Source organism: Colletotrichum phormii (assembly GCF_030913505.1).
Source record: "Colletotrichum phormii strain CBS 102054 chromosome Unknown BDP81scaffold_12, whole genome shotgun sequence".
Classification (NCBI taxonomy): Eukaryota; Fungi; Ascomycota; class Sordariomycetes; order Glomerellales; family Glomerellaceae; genus Colletotrichum; species Colletotrichum phormii.
The window spans coordinates 1,294,515-1,311,085 of record NW_026851454.1 but is presented as its reverse complement, the minus strand read 5'-3'; the positions used below and the strand labels follow the sequence as shown (position 1 = coordinate 1,311,085).

The 16,571-nt window shown below is 50.6% G+C and overlaps 6 protein-coding genes across 6 annotated transcripts; 3 read left to right on the top strand and 3 right to left on the bottom strand.

Moving 5' to 3' along the window:
* Positions 1–1,788: 1,788 nt before the first annotated feature.
* Positions 1,789–3,249, top strand: BDP81DRAFT_322348 (uncharacterized protein; the record flags this gene model as incomplete). The annotated part of the gene is made up of 6 exons (XM_060584690.1): positions 1,789–1,959; positions 2,043–2,307; positions 2,377–2,487; positions 2,550–2,667; positions 2,722–2,814; positions 2,883–3,249. 6 exons carry the CDS (start codon positions 1,789–1,791, stop codon positions 3,247–3,249), a joined length of 1,125 nt encoding a protein of 374 aa, XP_060444448.1.
* A 1,941-nt stretch (positions 3,250–5,190) lies between these two features.
* On the top strand, positions 5,191–7,427 carry BDP81DRAFT_490996 (putative MFS transporter; the record flags this gene model as incomplete). The annotated part of the gene is made up of 6 exons (XM_060595299.1): positions 5,191–5,481; positions 5,538–5,696; positions 5,798–5,999; positions 6,251–6,288; positions 6,361–6,787; positions 6,850–7,427. The coding sequence occupies 6 exons, from the start codon at positions 5,191–5,193 to the stop codon at positions 7,044–7,046; spliced, it is 1,314 nt and encodes a 437-aa protein (XP_060444447.1). The 3' UTR covers positions 7,047–7,427.
* BDP81DRAFT_321607 (GDSL-like Lipase/Acylhydrolase) lies at positions 7,275–8,122 on the bottom strand (the record flags this gene model as incomplete). Its single annotated transcript, XM_060584631.1, has 2 exons — positions 7,275–7,634; positions 7,700–8,122. The coding sequence occupies 2 exons, from the start codon at positions 8,120–8,122 to the stop codon at positions 7,275–7,277; spliced, it is 783 nt and encodes a 260-aa protein (XP_060444446.1).
* A 2,000-nt stretch (positions 8,123–10,122) lies between these two features.
* Positions 10,123–10,908, bottom strand: BDP81DRAFT_450680 (uncharacterized protein; the record flags this gene model as incomplete). Its single annotated transcript, XM_060592555.1, has 3 exons — positions 10,123–10,409; positions 10,466–10,556; positions 10,618–10,908. The coding sequence occupies 3 exons, from the start codon at positions 10,906–10,908 to the stop codon at positions 10,123–10,125; spliced, it is 669 nt and encodes a 222-aa protein (XP_060444445.1).
* A 987-nt stretch (positions 10,909–11,895) lies between these two features.
* Positions 11,896–12,858, top strand: BDP81DRAFT_395381 (uncharacterized protein; the record flags this gene model as incomplete). The annotated part of the gene is made up of 3 exons (XM_060588063.1): positions 11,896–12,031; positions 12,109–12,517; positions 12,582–12,858. The coding sequence occupies 3 exons, from the start codon at positions 11,896–11,898 to the stop codon at positions 12,856–12,858; spliced, it is 822 nt and encodes a 273-aa protein (XP_060444444.1).
* A 58-nt stretch (positions 12,859–12,916) lies between these two features.
* On the bottom strand, positions 12,917–16,092 carry BDP81DRAFT_376658 (bacterial alpha-L-rhamnosidase-domain-containing protein). The gene is made up of 2 exons (XM_060586752.1): positions 14,163–16,092; positions 12,917–14,110 (listed from the first exon to the last, which is right to left on the bottom strand). Exons 1-2 carry the CDS (start codon positions 15,960–15,962, stop codon positions 13,202–13,204), a joined length of 2,709 nt encoding a protein of 902 aa, XP_060444443.1. The 5' UTR covers positions 15,963–16,092; the 3' UTR covers positions 12,917–13,201.
* Between the last annotated feature and the right edge of the window lie 479 nt (positions 16,093–16,571).

Genomic DNA, 16,571 nt, shown 5'->3' with positions numbered 1-16,571 from the left:
GGTATCCACAGTCCCACAGCTACTCTATATGCTGATTCGTGACAATTTTCAACTACCTTACTTATTTCGAAGAACTCACCAAGCACATCGCATGCTGACCTCACTTCCCGCCTGTGCCGCCCTGTCGTGCCCGCACACAATTCTCTTAGCGGGTCTCAGTAACTGTGGCCATGTACCAGTCCTGGCAGTCCATTATCATGGTACCCCTGTACGGGAAAGGAGTCAACGGAAGAGTGGCCGCCGCTTCGTCCCGGTTGCCTATCCGTACACCGTGCGATCTATCGATACGAAGACCGGGGCGCCGGGGTCGGCAGAGGCTCGGCGCTTGCTCAAGGGTCTTTAGGTTGCCGCCGGCACACCGTCAAAGACCAATTTGTTCGAGTTCTTCTTGTCGTATTCGCACGATAAAGTATCATCTTGCGACATAAACGTCTCCGAAATCCCCATGGCGTGGTCTTTTTTCGGCCTGCCTCCTTGAGTTGCAAGTAGACCCAGACCTAAAGTTTTTCGTGCCGCCAAGCGGTGTTACTTGGGCGGCGGCACGAAAGGAACATCTGAACCGTCTACTTGGGCGGTTCGCTGAGCTCGGCTTCCAACTAATTATGGCTTTGAGTCTGAACGGATAACCATCAAGAATACATGTACTCGCCTAGCCGTCTGGAAGCCCAAATTCTGTCTATACTCGCTGCAAGGCTTCGAATCCGAGGGTGAATTGCCTCTTGCTGCCACATCATCCCGCCAATTGTATGCCTCTTAGTGTGGGACTAATTAAAAATACAAGTCATGCCAACATGAATACGATGGGACGCATTGACCATTCAAATCTTTCGTGGGTTCAACCCTTGCGTTGCAGACAAGCAGGCTTTATTTCGAGCTACAGAAGTGCATTGTGCAAACGTACTGCAAGCATCACAGAAGAGGCAATCTCAGCCTGACCAAAGTTTCAATCATGCACAGCACAGGTGACAAGGTCTAGTCGATACGTGCCACTGTGAAGGCCTGGCCAAGATCATAAGCAGGTCGGTTGGCTGTCGCAAAGAGGTAGCTCGCACGAGATGTGGATGTTCCCGTCAAAAATCATGGTGATTGTTCGTTGCAGATGGCTCACCCCTGACCCAGTTCGACGGTCCGTGAGCCGGCGGCACCAACTGCTGCACTGGGATCTTGGCACGTAACTATACAGATGCAGTCTGATCATCTAATGATGTAACACCTCACCGGATCCGATCGTGAGCAACGCGTTTATCAAGAGCGTAGATCCGGTATTGCTGATCCAAGCTTTCCGACTCCAAAGACAGACTCATAAAGTACGCTAGCATGCAGGGTTGTTGGATATGGTGGACCCACTGAAGGATGGCCCGCTTGCCAACATGTTCGTGATGTTCATCAAGCGGGGCATCAAAATTAACCGTGTTGGAAACTTTGACCAACTTCGACGAGAGATACTCCGTACTCCATAACTTTGATTGATCTACTAGTACCCCTGAAATATGGTGCCAAATTCTTCGCAAGATACTGAGCTGAGTCAATCGCCGAGAGTGGGCATTTATCGTCATGTTCCTACTTAGTACGGAGTAATGTATAGGCCTTCAACCTGAAAGAGATGATTCGGAAGGATGAGGGAGAGGGCAACGTCAGCCATGAGCCACAAAGCGATAGCGTGGCCGAATCCTTGCGGGCCCTCTTTCACTGGGGATGGGAATAAAGACAATTCTTGATCACCGAGGAGTTTGGACTGCAGTCTCTCGCATCATTGCTTTTCAGGTTGTCCATGCAGCCCAGCCCGTCATGGGCGACTCAGTCCCCTTTCCATCCGACATTAACAGAGGCAGCGAGATCCTGATAGTATGCGGGACTCTGGTTGGCCTTTCCGTGGCCGTTGTCATCTTGAGAATTTGGGTCAGGGCGAGACTCGTCCGGCTTGTCGGCCTCGATGACTACTTCATGATCGCAGCTACGGTAAGATCTCTTCTCATGTATTGTCGGTGAAGGTACGGGCCGGATTGCAGGAAGGCTGAAGCTAAAACAACGTTTTCGTCAAGGTCACTATCTTTGCAGAAATGATGGTCATCATTCCCGAGGTCAACTACGGCGCAGGTCGACATATCCAATACATCGAACCGAAGAGCAACATCGTCAAAGGCCTTCATCTGAATTTCGTCACGCAGCCTTTGTGCCTAATTGCGCTGTGTTTGGCCAAAGTTAGTGTGGGCATGTTTCTGTTGAGAATCACACCATCTGGAAGATACCGGCATGTCATTTGGGGAATAATCGTCTTCACGGTGTTTTCAGCAATTGGAAACTTCTGTGGGTTGATCTACGCCCAAAGCTCCGGGATGAGCGGTCGAAAGCGATCTCGTGCTGATATCACTTTAGTGACCGTCTTCTTCCAATGTCAGCCGTTAGCATTCACGTGGGATTTCTCTATTGAAGGAGGAAAGTGTATCCCACAAACAGATCTCAAATTCGCTGCCTTCTTCAACTCGAGTGAGTTACACGATGTCCCTCTTCCCGAAGAGTATGTCTCTCTGTAAGCTAACAGCTGTAAGGCGTATCTGTTTTGACCGATCTTCTTTTCGCTCTCTTGCCAGTACCAATAATGTGGAAGGTGCAACTAAACTGGAAAGTCAAATCTGCCGTCATCGGAGTGCTGTCTCTCGGAATTTTGTAAGTCTTCTGCACGAGCTGTGAAAGTAAGGAACGCTGACAACTACTTTTAAGTGCGACTATAGCGGCAGTTATCAAGATATCATTCCTATCGGGTTACGGAAAACACGGTGACTTCCTGTTTAACAGCACTGATATAACCATTTGGTGAGTCCTCGACTATCTTGGTGACTTTGTACTTTGAGTGTCCGCTTCCTAACATCTGCGTTTCCTAGGACGACTGTCGAAATATGCACTGCGATTATTGCAGCCTCGATACCATGCCTCAAGCCTCTATTCAAAGCCATACTTGCTGGGTCGTCAGCTGAACAGTACAACTCGTCAAAGTACAACAACGACGGGTACATGCGGAACAAGAATGCAAGCAAATCTAGAGGAGCGCACACCGCAGAAGGAAACTTCGAGATGTTTGGGCAGCCTCGAAACACAGCTGCTATTCGCTCAGGATTTCGCTCCAAGATGGGTTCAGAGGAAAGCATTATCCCGGACCACGGTAGCGGAAGCGAAGGAATAACAAAGACGATGCAGGTGTCTATCTTTGTAGACGACGAGCAGCAGAAGAGCCCTAAAGATCTTGTATAGACGGGTGAATATGACATAATGTGCGGAGAATACTCTCAATGATATGGCCTTCATCTCAGCCAATGTTGCTCTTCCATCAACCTACCATGGTCTCTAGCTTTGCCAAGAATGAGGCAAGCCCGAGATCATGCCATCATTTTACCAGAAGATGTGAACAAAAAAGGCCCCTTGTATCACCGTGGAATTATGTCTACAGGTCCCTCGACACAAAGTCATCGAAACTATTGCTAAATGCCACCTACCGCCAAAGGCCTGAAGGAGGCCAATAATGAAATGCCCATAAAGTAGTCACCCAGTCTGATGTCCTGGTAAAGTACCTTACACCACCAAGTCTTGACGTCATTGACATAAGCAACTCAACGATCCTGTACAGAATGGTTAGAGGTACAATTCCCGCTGACTGGAGCAATAAAGTCGCTGACTGTGCGCCTGGCCATGTGCTGCGGGACTTATTCAGATCCTCAAAACATGCAGAAGACGATTTCCATCAAAGAGTTGTATGTGCATGGACTCGCGATGAATAGCGTTCGGCTGATAGCCGACAACGTGATGTTTCGTCAGAGCGTAGAACAATGCGTTGCGGTCCAGGTTTCAATTGCTTGAAAACGCATGCAAAGTCTGTGCAAAAAGTTGAGACCACAGCTCTGTGATGAGATGTTAAAAGCAGCCTATTTCTGCACACTGCTTTTTCTTGCCCTTCGATCTTGACTTTACGACTACTCACCCAGTAATTCAACGGCCCTGCTAAGCCGCATCGCCAAGATGAAGTTCTTTTTTTCTCTCGTCCTTTTTGCTGCCGCTGCGACTGCCGCAAGCCCTGCTCTCCTGACAAAGCGCGCCGTTTATCCTCAAGAAGGCCAAGTATGCTGCAGACATGACCGGGCCGAAAACTGCGTAGGTCGTCTTCTAGGTGTAGTATGGGTTCTCGATCTTTTGTGGCTAACTGATCAATGTGAAGATCTGCGTCGCTCGCGACAAAGGGGTTTGTCAACTGTCAACTAGGTATTCAGAGTCTAAGCCTACGGCTAACCACTACACAGGAATGCAACCGAGGAATTTGCATCATGTAATTACCAATGATACCATACAACAAAAATCGCTCTTGCGTATTCATTTGTGGAAGAGCCAGGGTGGCTCAAAGTCACCTTCTTTCTGGTCATGTGCTGGCTGTTGGCTCCCGGATCTTGGCGGAAGTCCGGGGACTGTTGCTTCTGGAGCGCTCAGACGCGGTGTTTTAGTCGCAAACCTGCGATGTGCTCGGCTGTTTGGACGTTTTGCATTCGGTCGGAGGCGGATTCTGGAATAATCTGAGTGTAGACATGGATGGTGATGAATCAAGAATTTCTTCACCCTGTTGGTGCTCAATTGCTAAACGTTCTACACATGTTGCTTGCCGAATTACTGGGGATTCTCAATCCTCTTCGGCAACGTCGGTCGGTCCTGGCCTCTCCCTTTTGCTCGATGCTTTTAAACATACGCAGGTTGGTTTGACTTTGATTTCGTTAACAAGAAGTAAGAGCAAGCAATTGCCGTACTATGAAAGGCAGGTAAACAACACGGTGGACGGAGGTAAGTCTCCACTATAGAGCGCGTTCATCGGCCGGGAGGAATGGCTTTGACCGATGTGCCGTAAATCCGGTAGCCGGCAGCCACCGATGAGGGCCGGTCCATGTTATCGAGCCTGACTCATCGCAGCAATTTCCCTATTAGTAGGGTCCTTTACTCAGTCGCCCAGCAGTCTCCGAATTGGCTTCAGGGACTAAGCTACCGTAGCCTGTATTGAGTTCCCAATGGACCGCCCGACATCGGCTTGCCCTACAATTGAGCCGGAAAGTTTCCTGTTGCAAAAAGTCACAGTCGTAATGAAGGGATGGTCTCTTGCGTTCATAAGTCTCAAATTGTTGCTTTTACACAGCTACAGCATATTTATCGTGGACAACCATGGCGTCAATTAATCCGGAGGCCCCCCTCGAGGGCCAAGGTCGCGTTCAAGTTCCGGTGTACTCTCGCTTCAGGCCCTTGCAGAAGCGCACGATCACCGCCATTGCTGCATTCTGTGGCTTTCTCGCTCAAGTTTCAACGACCAGCGTGTTAGCCGCAGTTCCAGAGATCGTCGCAACATACAACACCACAGCGAATGTCGTTAGCATCAGCAATGCAGTCTACCTTGCGTTCATGGGCCTTTCGTCGTTCATTTGGGGACCTTGGGCCGACATTTTCGGCCGTCGCTCCGTATGTTATATTCCAAGATTACTAGACAGGACTGGGCACTTCTGACTGAGTCATAGGCCTATCTCTACAGCCTCACATTATTTCTTGTTTTCACAATTGGAACGGCTTTGGCGCCTCAACTAGAGCTGTTCTTCCTTTTCAGGGCTTTCACGGCATTTCAGGGAACATCATTTCTCATTCTTGGATCTAGTTGCATTTCTGACATCTACCATCCCGTAAAATTATTCACAACGACCATGCCTTTGATCGCGTAACTACTTAAGCTTACATCTACCTTTCCCGGCTGCAGACCGAGCGAGCCACATCTTTGGGCTAGTTCTTGAGCGGCACTACCATTGGTCCAGCTTTCGGACCGCTTCTCGGGGTAATAGTCGTGACCTTCACTTCATGGCGTGTCATCTTCTGGATCCAAGCTTCACTTGCCGCCATCGCACTAGTTCTTGTCTTCTTCTGCCTCCCTGAGACACTTCACCGGTCTCGCGAGGGCGAGGGCAGGGCTTGGACCAGTCCAAAAATGCGTCAAGCTTTGGCAATGGGAAAACCCAATCTGTTGGTATTCCTTTCACAGGGAATTTGGTTCGAACCGTAGGGTCCTGGGGGTGACGAAGTATCAATATCTCTGTATTGATTGATTCTGCGTAAGGAGTAGAAGGGAGATTCCAACCGGAGGTTGGGTGGGTAGTCGAGGTCTAAGTGTACCCCCTCGAGGTGGCCCATGCTCTGCCCCTACTCGCGGCCGAATTGGACTTCCAATCCGACACAATCAGAGTCGTCAAGATCTACGGCAATAGGAACATGCTTCTCATCGTAAGATTCCCTGCTCCTTTCATGTCGTACTGATAATTCATAATGTTATCAAGATACTAATCAGTTAAACAGTACCTCGCTTCCTCGTCTCTGGTTTGGAACATGTACTCTTTACTCACCCCAATCAGATACGTGCTAAACCCCAGATTCCACCTCACTACGCCACTGCAATCAGGGCTGCTCTACATTGCACCTGGATTGGGATATGTAGTAGGCTGCCAGATTGGTGGGCGATGGGCTGATTACACCGTTAGCTCATGGATCCGGAAGCGCGGTATCCGCTTGTCTGAGGACAGACTCCGAAGCAGTCTGGTCTTCCTTGGCTTGATGTTGCCAGGATCGATGGTTCTGTATGGCTGGACGCTAGACAAAAGGTTCGGCGGTATCTCTCTGCCTATTATCTGCATGTTCCTGCAGGGTATCGCGCAGTTGGCTGCGTTTCCGAGCTTGAATGCTTACATTCTGGATGTCATGCAACATCAAAATGGAGAAGCTTCAGGTAAGTTGAAATACCCGCTTTCTGTGATCCCGCGCATGATATTGATGCTCAAATTCTTGCAGACAGTCACTACCTCATGCGATACATATTCGCTGGCCTCGCAACTGCGGTGTGTCTTCCTCTGATAGAAGCTATCGGTGTCGGCTGGGTTTCAACAATGTCAGCTGGAATACAGTTCATCTGTGCTGGGCTTGGATACCTGACCGTTCGACTTGGCGAGGGCTGGCGGCAAACTCACCAACTACCTGTTCCGCTGTAGCCTTTACATGGTTTCTATCTCTAGAGTGCTGTCTTCGATACACCTTTACACGGTTTAGGATTGTTACTTGAAACAGTATCTCCCGAAATTGATATCAACCTTGACTTGTATATACTAGCTAGATTTACCACTTTTCCCCATGTATATACACGTGCTCGACCATATGCTGGGCTTTGTTCACCAATACTCAAATGCCCTGTCCCTGATGGAGATAGACGCTCGCAAGACTTAATCAGTCTCATCGCCCGTCGCAAACTCTCCAGCCTTGATTTTGTCGCTAAGAGCCTTGTTCTCTCTAATATAAACGGCAAGATCAGTCCGCTTCTCGAGAAGAAGGTCTGCAACAAGGCGACCAAAGACGACTTCTCCAGCGGTGTTCAGGTGCGTGGAGTCGCCCGAAGCAAGGTCGTACTTGTGCCCGTTCTCGTTTCCGATGGCGTTGATGTAGTTGGTGCTGGCGGTGTTGAGGTCAAGGTACGTCGCACCCACGGCTTCCGCGGCAGCGATGGCTCTGAGGCGCTCATTTTCCAAGTTCTGGATAACCTTGCCGCCGCTGAAGGTGCGGCGTGTAAGTGACGTGATCAAAATCTGCGTTGGACGTCAGTATGCTGTACTGATGGATTTCCTTATACTTCCATCAAGTGTTTACTCACGGGGGTTCCGCCAGCAGCAGTGACTTCGTTAGCCAACTTTTCCAAATTTGCTTGGAACTGGTCGGCAGAGATGTTCGCCGCAGCCTTTTGGTCGTTGTGGCCAAACTGAATCGTGACAATCGGGCTAAACGCATCTTTGTTCGCTTCAACTTCGCCAATCACGGTGTCCCAGATACCCTGAGCCCGGAAAGACACGGTCGTCGCTCCGCTCTTGCCGTAGTTCTTTCCGTCGGCCGGCGACTCAACAAACGAGAGGAAGCCATTTCCCCAGCCTCCGCCGATGGCAACGGTGGAATCGCCGGTCAAGAGAAAGTATGGCGGCTTGTCATCGCGCGTCTGAAGCGCGCCAAGTGAACTGAACGGAACAGCGGAGACGGCCGTCAATGCCGCGGCGACTATTGTTAAAGTTTGGTTAACTCTCATTTTGGAGCTTTGGTAGGTTCTGACTGGAATGACAGGGGATATCGCTAATAAATGCTGAACAACCTCAAAAGACTAGAACGTGATCGGAAAGACTGGAGCTGTCTTCACACCTGGGCTTATGAGCCTGATTTATTGCCATGAGAATTGAGTCTTTAATCTACCTTGCCCCTTCTAACAAACTGTCAAAGTCGCATCGTCGCATCTCGGCGGAGACTGAGCCGAAAGAAGCGATCACGGCAAGCAGGGCACCAATGCCGCGATGTCTCCACGCCAATCCCACCAATAACTTTAACTCCTCTATAGTGAAGCCTTGCGCACCTCCTGGAATAGTCAAGGTTCAACTCATGGAGCGGCACAATTGCTGCGGAGATGAGATCTTGCTTCCGCTGATCGCACTGCCAATCTGGACGACCTCGGGCAACGGGAAGCTTGGCATGCAACAGTGCGGGGGAGTCCACGCCTTTCACTCGGCCTGCTCCGTGGCATCATTCGGCCGACATGTGCGCATCGCGTGCGCGGTAATTACTTAAGTTCCGTGCGATGTCCCTTGGTGTGCCGCGACTAACCCAAGGTTCGCGCGTGATTTTTGGTTCCGGCCGATCTTTGGCGAATTTGTCTAGAAGGTTGCTGACCTCGTTCGCGATCATGGACGACGACTCCAGGCACACAAGTAACAGAACCTCACTCGCAGTTTTAGTGAGTGCAGTTGTGATATCCAGCAATGACGTCACGCACTCTGGAAACAGAGTTGACCCAAGTACGTTGCAAAGTTGGATCTTGACTCTACTTCATCAACATCATACATGAATGAACACAAATGACTTCGCCCAATATCTCAGCCTTGGTATGGCTCACATGTTTTAATCGAGAGCGTATCATCATCATCTCCAATCCTATTTTGTCTTCTTTGCCTTAACTAACTGGGATAAGGCACTTTGCCCTCAATTATCCAACAAGAGTTGGTCTTTCGGGATTGGACGTTCGCAAGTTCATCACATGATGTCTAGCCTCATAGGGATTGTTGAGATGTCTCACATGCACGATGCCCGGTAAGGCAAGCAATGACGTGATGCACGATTTCCTCGAGAGTAAAACTTGAAAATGTTGACTCGCAATAGAGTCTGCGCAAGCACGACAATCACAGACCTCAGATTGCCGGCGCCATCCTGCCCGGTGCCAGATAACGAGCAGGCGATTTATCAATCTACATTTCCAATTTCAGCTTACTTGCCTTGAATGAGATTCTTTCCAAAGCTGCGCTTGAACCCGCGTTGATATCAAAACTTCAGTAATGGCATCCTTTCACTTATTCTCGGAGCTCCCGTTCGAGCTACGCATTCAAATATGGCATCTTGCGAAAGAGCCGCGGACCCTAGTCATTCGAACCTGTGATGAGCCCGCAAAATACCGCCGTCAACCACTCGAGTCTGCCTTGATCCACTGCCATTCGCCAATTTCTGTGCCAGCAATTTTGCAGATGTCGTAGGATATATATGGCGTTAATTGCTGCCCGTAATTAACGGCGTCGTTTTTGCGACAGCAGACTTGTCGAGAATCGCGCAACCTCGGTCTGTATGCCAGAGCCTTCACCGGTGGCTTGAAGCCGCGATATGTCTGGGTTGATTTCAACATTGATACGATCCAGGCTACGTTCTGGGATCTCAAGCTTATGGGATCCGACAAGAGCCTCTTCCAGCATTTGATTGTGGAGATCAACGATTTAGAAGCCTTCGGACGTCACTACACCGATGCACTGGCTGGTGTCGGAGATGTCGGCACATTCCAACTACTTTCGAAAAGGCCCGGGGGCAAGATCAGCTTTGCGATTGAGGGTCGTCCGATGGCAGATATAAACTATACCATACAGCGGATGTTCACAATTCCCACAACTGTGCTAGAGGGCCATACTTAGGGGGAATTGGTTGATCATGGTGTTCGGCTCCCGAGAATACTCTCAATGTAATTATTCATAACTGGCATTATCCCGCTTTTCCGACCGGCTATGAGTGATGATGCTCTTCCTTCTTCCCTTCTGGCGGGAAGGGCGGCTCGGCACCCTCAACATTAGGGTCCCAAGATGGGTTGGACCCGGCATCGCGCCACCGCACCGATCTTGGTCCATGCTTGTTCCAATCTAGAATGGCATCAAAGTCTCTGCAAGTGTGCATAGATGACCAGTTGGGCAAAGCATCTCGTCGCTTAGGGTTATCGAGGGGATCCACGAACAAGGCCGGCGTGACATCTCCCTGGCATTGCAGGTTCATCCTCAGCATGTCGATGCAGTGGTCTGTGTTGTCAGATTCGGTTCTCTTGGTCCAGACTTTTCAAGAACATCAGACTCACCAAAATGACTGTAGATATTTTCATCAGGGACACCCTCGTCCAAGAACTTGTAGTGCTCATAATTGTAGAAGAGACCCATCCTCAAAGAGTTCTTAGAACGCCTAAGTGTCAATACTAAACAGTGATCCATTGAAGGTAGGTGATGGGCCTACCAAGCAGTGAAGCAAATGGAAGACTTCAAGCATCGCCAAGTAGCCGCCTCCATGCTCATCGGGAACTTTGTGGAATGGCATTTCCGGCGAGTCGGTCATGTTGAGCAACTTTAGTTCCTCATCAGTGACCCGGATGCCACCAGCCCCAAGTTCAATCTCGTGCCATGCAATATCGACATCGTTCGAATGCGTCCCGGGAGGACCGCGCCATTTGTTTGTCTGCCTGAACTCAGCGTTGTAATGTTCCGGTGCTTTGTACTTGACCACCTCAAATGCAGGCGCTGCAGTCATTATTCAGTCAGTCACAGCTTTCACGGGCGAAAGACAGACTCCGTACTCACATATCGTCGATAGGCTCTCAGTGCATTGTTGGAGAAAGACTATTTGAGACTGACGTGGGCTGAGATTATAAAACAGGACAGCAAGTGTGATTAAGTTCGTTAAACCAAGCCAAACCGTAGATCGTGGCCAACGATGTGAAAGCCATGACGTGGAGGCCGATGTCCCGCTTGCTATGCTCTCTGACTGCGGCAAACTTTCGTACGATGGTTTGAACTTCCACCACATCTCTGCGAGTGATACCACCAGACAGTTCGGGGAATGGAAAGATTACCTGCGGATGGTGTTGGTGAGAACGAGAATGGGATAGAGAGAACGGGAAACAACAGCCCCAACTTAGCTTCCATGCACCATCACGTACGATAATACTCTGCCACCCACCTCCGGCACAATCGTCGGCATGTCTATGTGGCAATCGGCCTGCCCCATTACGCCTTGTATGGGCCGATAACACTCTCTCCAGCCTGCTTCTGCATAGTGCGATCCTTTAACTTGTGAGCTTCTTATTCAGGCCTAGTTTCCGCATGGGAGCCGCTTCAAAAATCCCAGGTCACCATATTGTGGACCACGTCAACATAAGCTTCGCAGCCAAGCCCGTCCATTCAGAGCGGCGGAATGAGATGCACATCTAGAGGACAGGGCACACCAAGTCGTGGAAGTCCGAGAGTGCAAAACAATTGGAAGCGCAACCCCGCCACCGTGGGATCGGATTCCCGGCCAAGGCCTGTCGCTTACTTGGGCTCTTGCATCTTTGTATGGCCACATGCGCGGATAGAAGGTTCGGGAGCTCCCAGGCAACCGTCAAACCCAAAGGTTATACGTCTTAGTTGCAGATGTCTAATCGTGAAGGGACTGCCTTGATAGGTTATATCTTATCCATCATGCTCCGTGTCTATTCACCTTCCCTTCTAGGACTTACGAACCCGACTGTTTGGCCAGATGAGTAGGAGAGAACTGAAGGGAACCTTTGAAAGAAGGGCTGCAGGATCCGATGAGGTGCAATGGGTTAGAGAGATTCGCCATACGAGAGGCCCAAGGAGGACATGTTTCTCTCGTTACATCGTGGAAGACAAGGGTAAAGGGGCAGTATATAACCTACCTACCTTAAGGTAGTTGAGCTAAATCGATCACTTTCTTGACCTTCTCTCCAAGCCGTTTATCTTCTCATCTCTTGCAATAATTTTGAGTCCACCGCTATCATGCAGCTGTCTATTATCACCGTCCTCGCCCTCCAGGCCATCGGCGCCGTCGCCGCTCCCGTTGCCGCCCCGGCCGCCGACTACGCTGATCTTGCCAAGGACTCAATCTACATCAAGTCCGTCAGCACGTACAAGGGTGTCGAGGAAGAAAAGCGCGAGGCTAGCTATGCTGATGCTGCAAAGGCCAACATCATCATCAAGTCTGCTGGAACCTACAAGAGAGATGATGAAAAGCGTGAGGCCGATTACGAGCAGCTGGCGAAGGACTCCATTCAGATCAAGGCCGTCAATACGTACAAGCGGGATGAGGAGAAGCGTGAACCCAGCTACGCGGACGCCGCCAAGGCCAACATCATCATCAAGTCTGCTGGAACCTACAAGCGAGACGAGGAGAAGCGCGAGGCTAGCTATGCTGATGCTGCAAAGGCCAACATCATCATCAAGTCTGCTGGAACCTACAAGAGATGATGAAAAGCGTGAGGCCGATTACGAGCAGCTGGCGAAGGACTCCATTCAGATCAAGGCCGTCAATACGTACAAGCGGGATGAGGAGAAGCGTGAACCCAGCTACGCGGACGCCGCCAAGGCCAACATCATCATCAAGTCTGCTGGAACCTACAAGCGAGATGAGGAGAAGCGTGAGGCCGATTACGAGCAGCTGGCCAAGGACTCCATCAAGATCAAGGCCGTCAACACATACTAAGATAGCGTGTCGAGGGGTAAGCGAAGTTGGCAAAGGATATTATGGTCATCGACATAGCACCGTGTGGATGGTAGATGCAGAGGCTTGGTATGCGATGGAATACTGGACATGCTCTATGGCTTGCGAGCTAAAATCGACATTATGACACTCTTTAATGCACAACTTCGATCTCAATCATTCATATCGTTGTCCTTAAAACTAGTACTTGTACTCATGTTTACTTCGTCCTCCTCACCATCTTCGTGTGAGTAAAGAAACTCGGAGTGATGCGTCGTCGAAATTAAGTTACCAAAGTCCCTACTTCCAAACAAACTCTTCTCCGCCAGCCCAAGAACTTGTGAGGCTACTGCGGAAAGAGAGACAGTTCTTTGACCGGCCATTCGTACTTGCGCTCAAATTCAGTTTCAAATGACCATTCACCTGATCCTACCACCTCCATCCTCTTGCCATCTTTGGTCGGCAAAACTACTTCCATCTCTGTGAGAGGTGGCACAGCCACATCCACCTTGAGTCGCAGACGCCCCTCTCCCCCATCAACCAGTTTCCATGCGCAAGAAACCTTTCCATATGGCGTGATATGCTCGGCAGAGGCATGCGTAAACTCAGCGCCCAAACACGGCTCCGCTTTCGAACGCCTCCATCCAGGCTCCAAGCGCTGCAAGCCCGCAAGCCTTTCAACGAGGAACTTGGCAACCGCTCCAAAGGCGTAGTGATTGAAAGAAGTCATGTCGCCTGGGTTGATCGTACCGTTGGGCAACATGCTATCCCAGCGCTCCCAGACCGTCGTCGCCCCCATTGTGACGGGGTACAGCCACGAAGGACACTTACGGTTGAGGAGCATCGCGTAGGCTACATCGCTATGGCCAGTACGAGTGAGAGCTTCGCAGATGTACGGTGTTCCCGCGAAGCCGGTGCCGATCCTGAAGCCGTTGCGGCGGACAATCTCTGCGAGTCGGCTACCTGCTCTGACTGCCTGTTTCTCAGAAATGAGGTCGAAGCAGATTGCTAGGGCATATGCGGTCTGTGAGTCTGACGTGAGACGCCCATTGCTGCTGACGTATTCGTCTTGGAACTCCTGGCGGGCAGCATCGGCTTCTTCCTGATAGCGTTCAGCGTCTTCGGGTTGAGATAAGAGCGCGGCGATCTTGGTGATTAGGTCAAGGGACCTGACGAGAAAGGCGTTGGCGACCAGGGGCGGGTCAGTCACTGCCTTCATGGGCTCGTCGGGAGGGGCGTTGGGGTCCAGCCAGTCCTTGAAACGTAAGTGAAAACATTCGATCTCTGCAAATTGTCCTATAACTTACACCAAGCTGGAAGAGACCAAAGTCCCAGAGATGGGTAGAGCCGGTCTTGTTCCGGGGAATCACGTCAATCCAAGTCTTCATGGACTGATATTGGTCTCTCAAGATACCAAGATCGGCAGACTCTTCGTAAAGTGCCCACGGTGCAAGTATCACCACATCATGCCAGATCGCGTTGGCGCCAATTTTGCTCCAGTTCTTCTGTCCGATGAGCACGTTCGGGGACACCATCGGCGGAACGCCATCCAGAACCTTTTGATCGTGGGCAACATCGGCCAGCCAACTCTTCAGAATCCCGAAGCAGTTGTAGATGAAAGTAGCAGTCGGCGCAAACAACGCCAGATCTCCCGTCCACCCCAGTCTTTCATCTCTCTGAGGGCAATCAGTCGGCACAGACAGGAAGTTGCCGCGCATCGACCACCGGACGTTGCTGTAGAGCTTGTTCAAATCGATGTCGGAGCACGAAAAGTTACCGACCTCTTCCATGTCTGTGTGGCACACGCAGGCCTCAATTGAGTCATTGAGAATGGGCGCGGTCGAAGGCCAACCCTCGACTTGGACGTAACGGAAGCCGTGGAAGCTGAATCGCGGTTCCCATGTTTCGCCGTTCTCGTCTCCTCTGAGAGTGTAAATGTCCTCGGCTTTGCAGTCTCGCAGAGGTCTAGTTCCTAGTTCATCTTTTTCTAAGACTTCCGCGTGGAGTAGAGTGATTTTACTACCTCGCTGACCTCTGACATTGTTGAGACGAATGAACCCGATGAGGTTCTGGCCGAAGTCTAGAATTGTCTTGCCTGAAGGGGTCGTGATCAACTCCACAGGCTTCACATATTCGAGTCTCTTGACTGGTTCCCCGTAGCCGCATATGAGGTCCGTCGATTCAGGGATCTGAGGGAGTATCTGTACTGTATTCCATGTTCCGGAAGGTGTACCACTGCTCGACCATCCCGGTATATCCGCGGTAGCATTGTACTTTTCGCCGTCGTAGATCTCTGCAAGCTTGATGGGCCCTTGAGTAGTCGCCCAGCTACCATCAGTAGCCACGGTCTCCATGGAACCATCCTCGTATGTGACTTCAAGCTGGGCAAGAGCCGCAGTCCGCGTACCCCAAATGCTCCGTTTACCACCTTCGAAACCAATACGACCGTTAAACCAGCCTTCAGCCACGCGGATGCCGACGCAATTCGACGCATTCGATGCAATCTGTGACGTGACGTCGTAAGTCTGGTACTGCAGTCTCCCGTCGTACGCCGTCCAACCAGGGGCCAGGAAGTAATCGCCCACTCTCTGGCCATTGATCTCGGCTTCGTAGACACCCTGTGCCGTAGCGTAAAGTCGTGCAGAGCGGACTTTGCCCTTCGCTTCAAAGACCTTTCGGAATAAGTCCTCCGGTTGGGGACCACTCTTGCTAACTTCCGCCCACGGCGCCGAGATCAGGTTGCTGTTCCAGTCGCTGCGGGCTAAAAGTCCTGTTTCAAAGTCGAAGGGTTCGCTCCATGGCGAGAAGTCGTTTTCTTTTTCGCCTTTGGCCCTCACCTCTATTGAGTACGTTTGCCGAGATTGTATAGGAATGTCTTCGGGCCATTCGGCTGACGTTGAGCTGTTCTCGTGACTGCCGGACTTGTTCTGGATGACTGAATGAGACCCGTCGGGGTTCTGGATCTTGACTTCCCAACCGCCAATATTGAATTTTGAGGGCGCGTTGCTGAATCGCCAGGAGATCCGAGGTCTTTTTAAGTGGATACCGAGTGTGTACGGCTGTCGATAATGATCGACGCGTACGTCAACCACATGGAGTCCTGTCATTGCCGTACGCCTGCGTCTGCGTCTCAGATTCGGTTCGCACAGCTGTAGTTGTATCTGAAGGCTAGGTGTTGGTATTCCTTTCACAGGGAAGTTGGTTCGAACCGTAGGGTCCTGGGGGTGACGAAGTATCAATATCTCTGTATTGATTGATTCTGCGTAAGGAGTAAAAGGGAGATTCCAACCGGAGGTTGGTTGGGTAGTCGAGGTCTAATTGTACTCGCTCGAGGTGGCCTATGCTCTGCCCTTACTCGCAGCCGAATTGTGCTTCCAATCCGACACTAGGACTTGCTAGATTGCTGGGTTTTTAGAGAGAAGAGTCTCAAGAAGTTGTCGTATGTTTCCAGATCAATCGTAAGTGCCATGGCTCAATATTTTAACCATCTGAATGGACGCCATCGGTACGATGTTGTAACGAACGGACAAGAAGAGACCGAAAAGTTGTCTGAGGTTTGTCTGGTGATGAGGTGTGGATGGCCGCTTTTCTGGAGCTTGATCCTGGGCAGAAGAGGGGCGTTTCCGCAGACTTATGAGAATCACCAATCAAACGTCTTCCCTACTCCGAAGTAAAGCCTCCAAAGTCCAAAATAGGAACATTGAGACTCGAAGAAT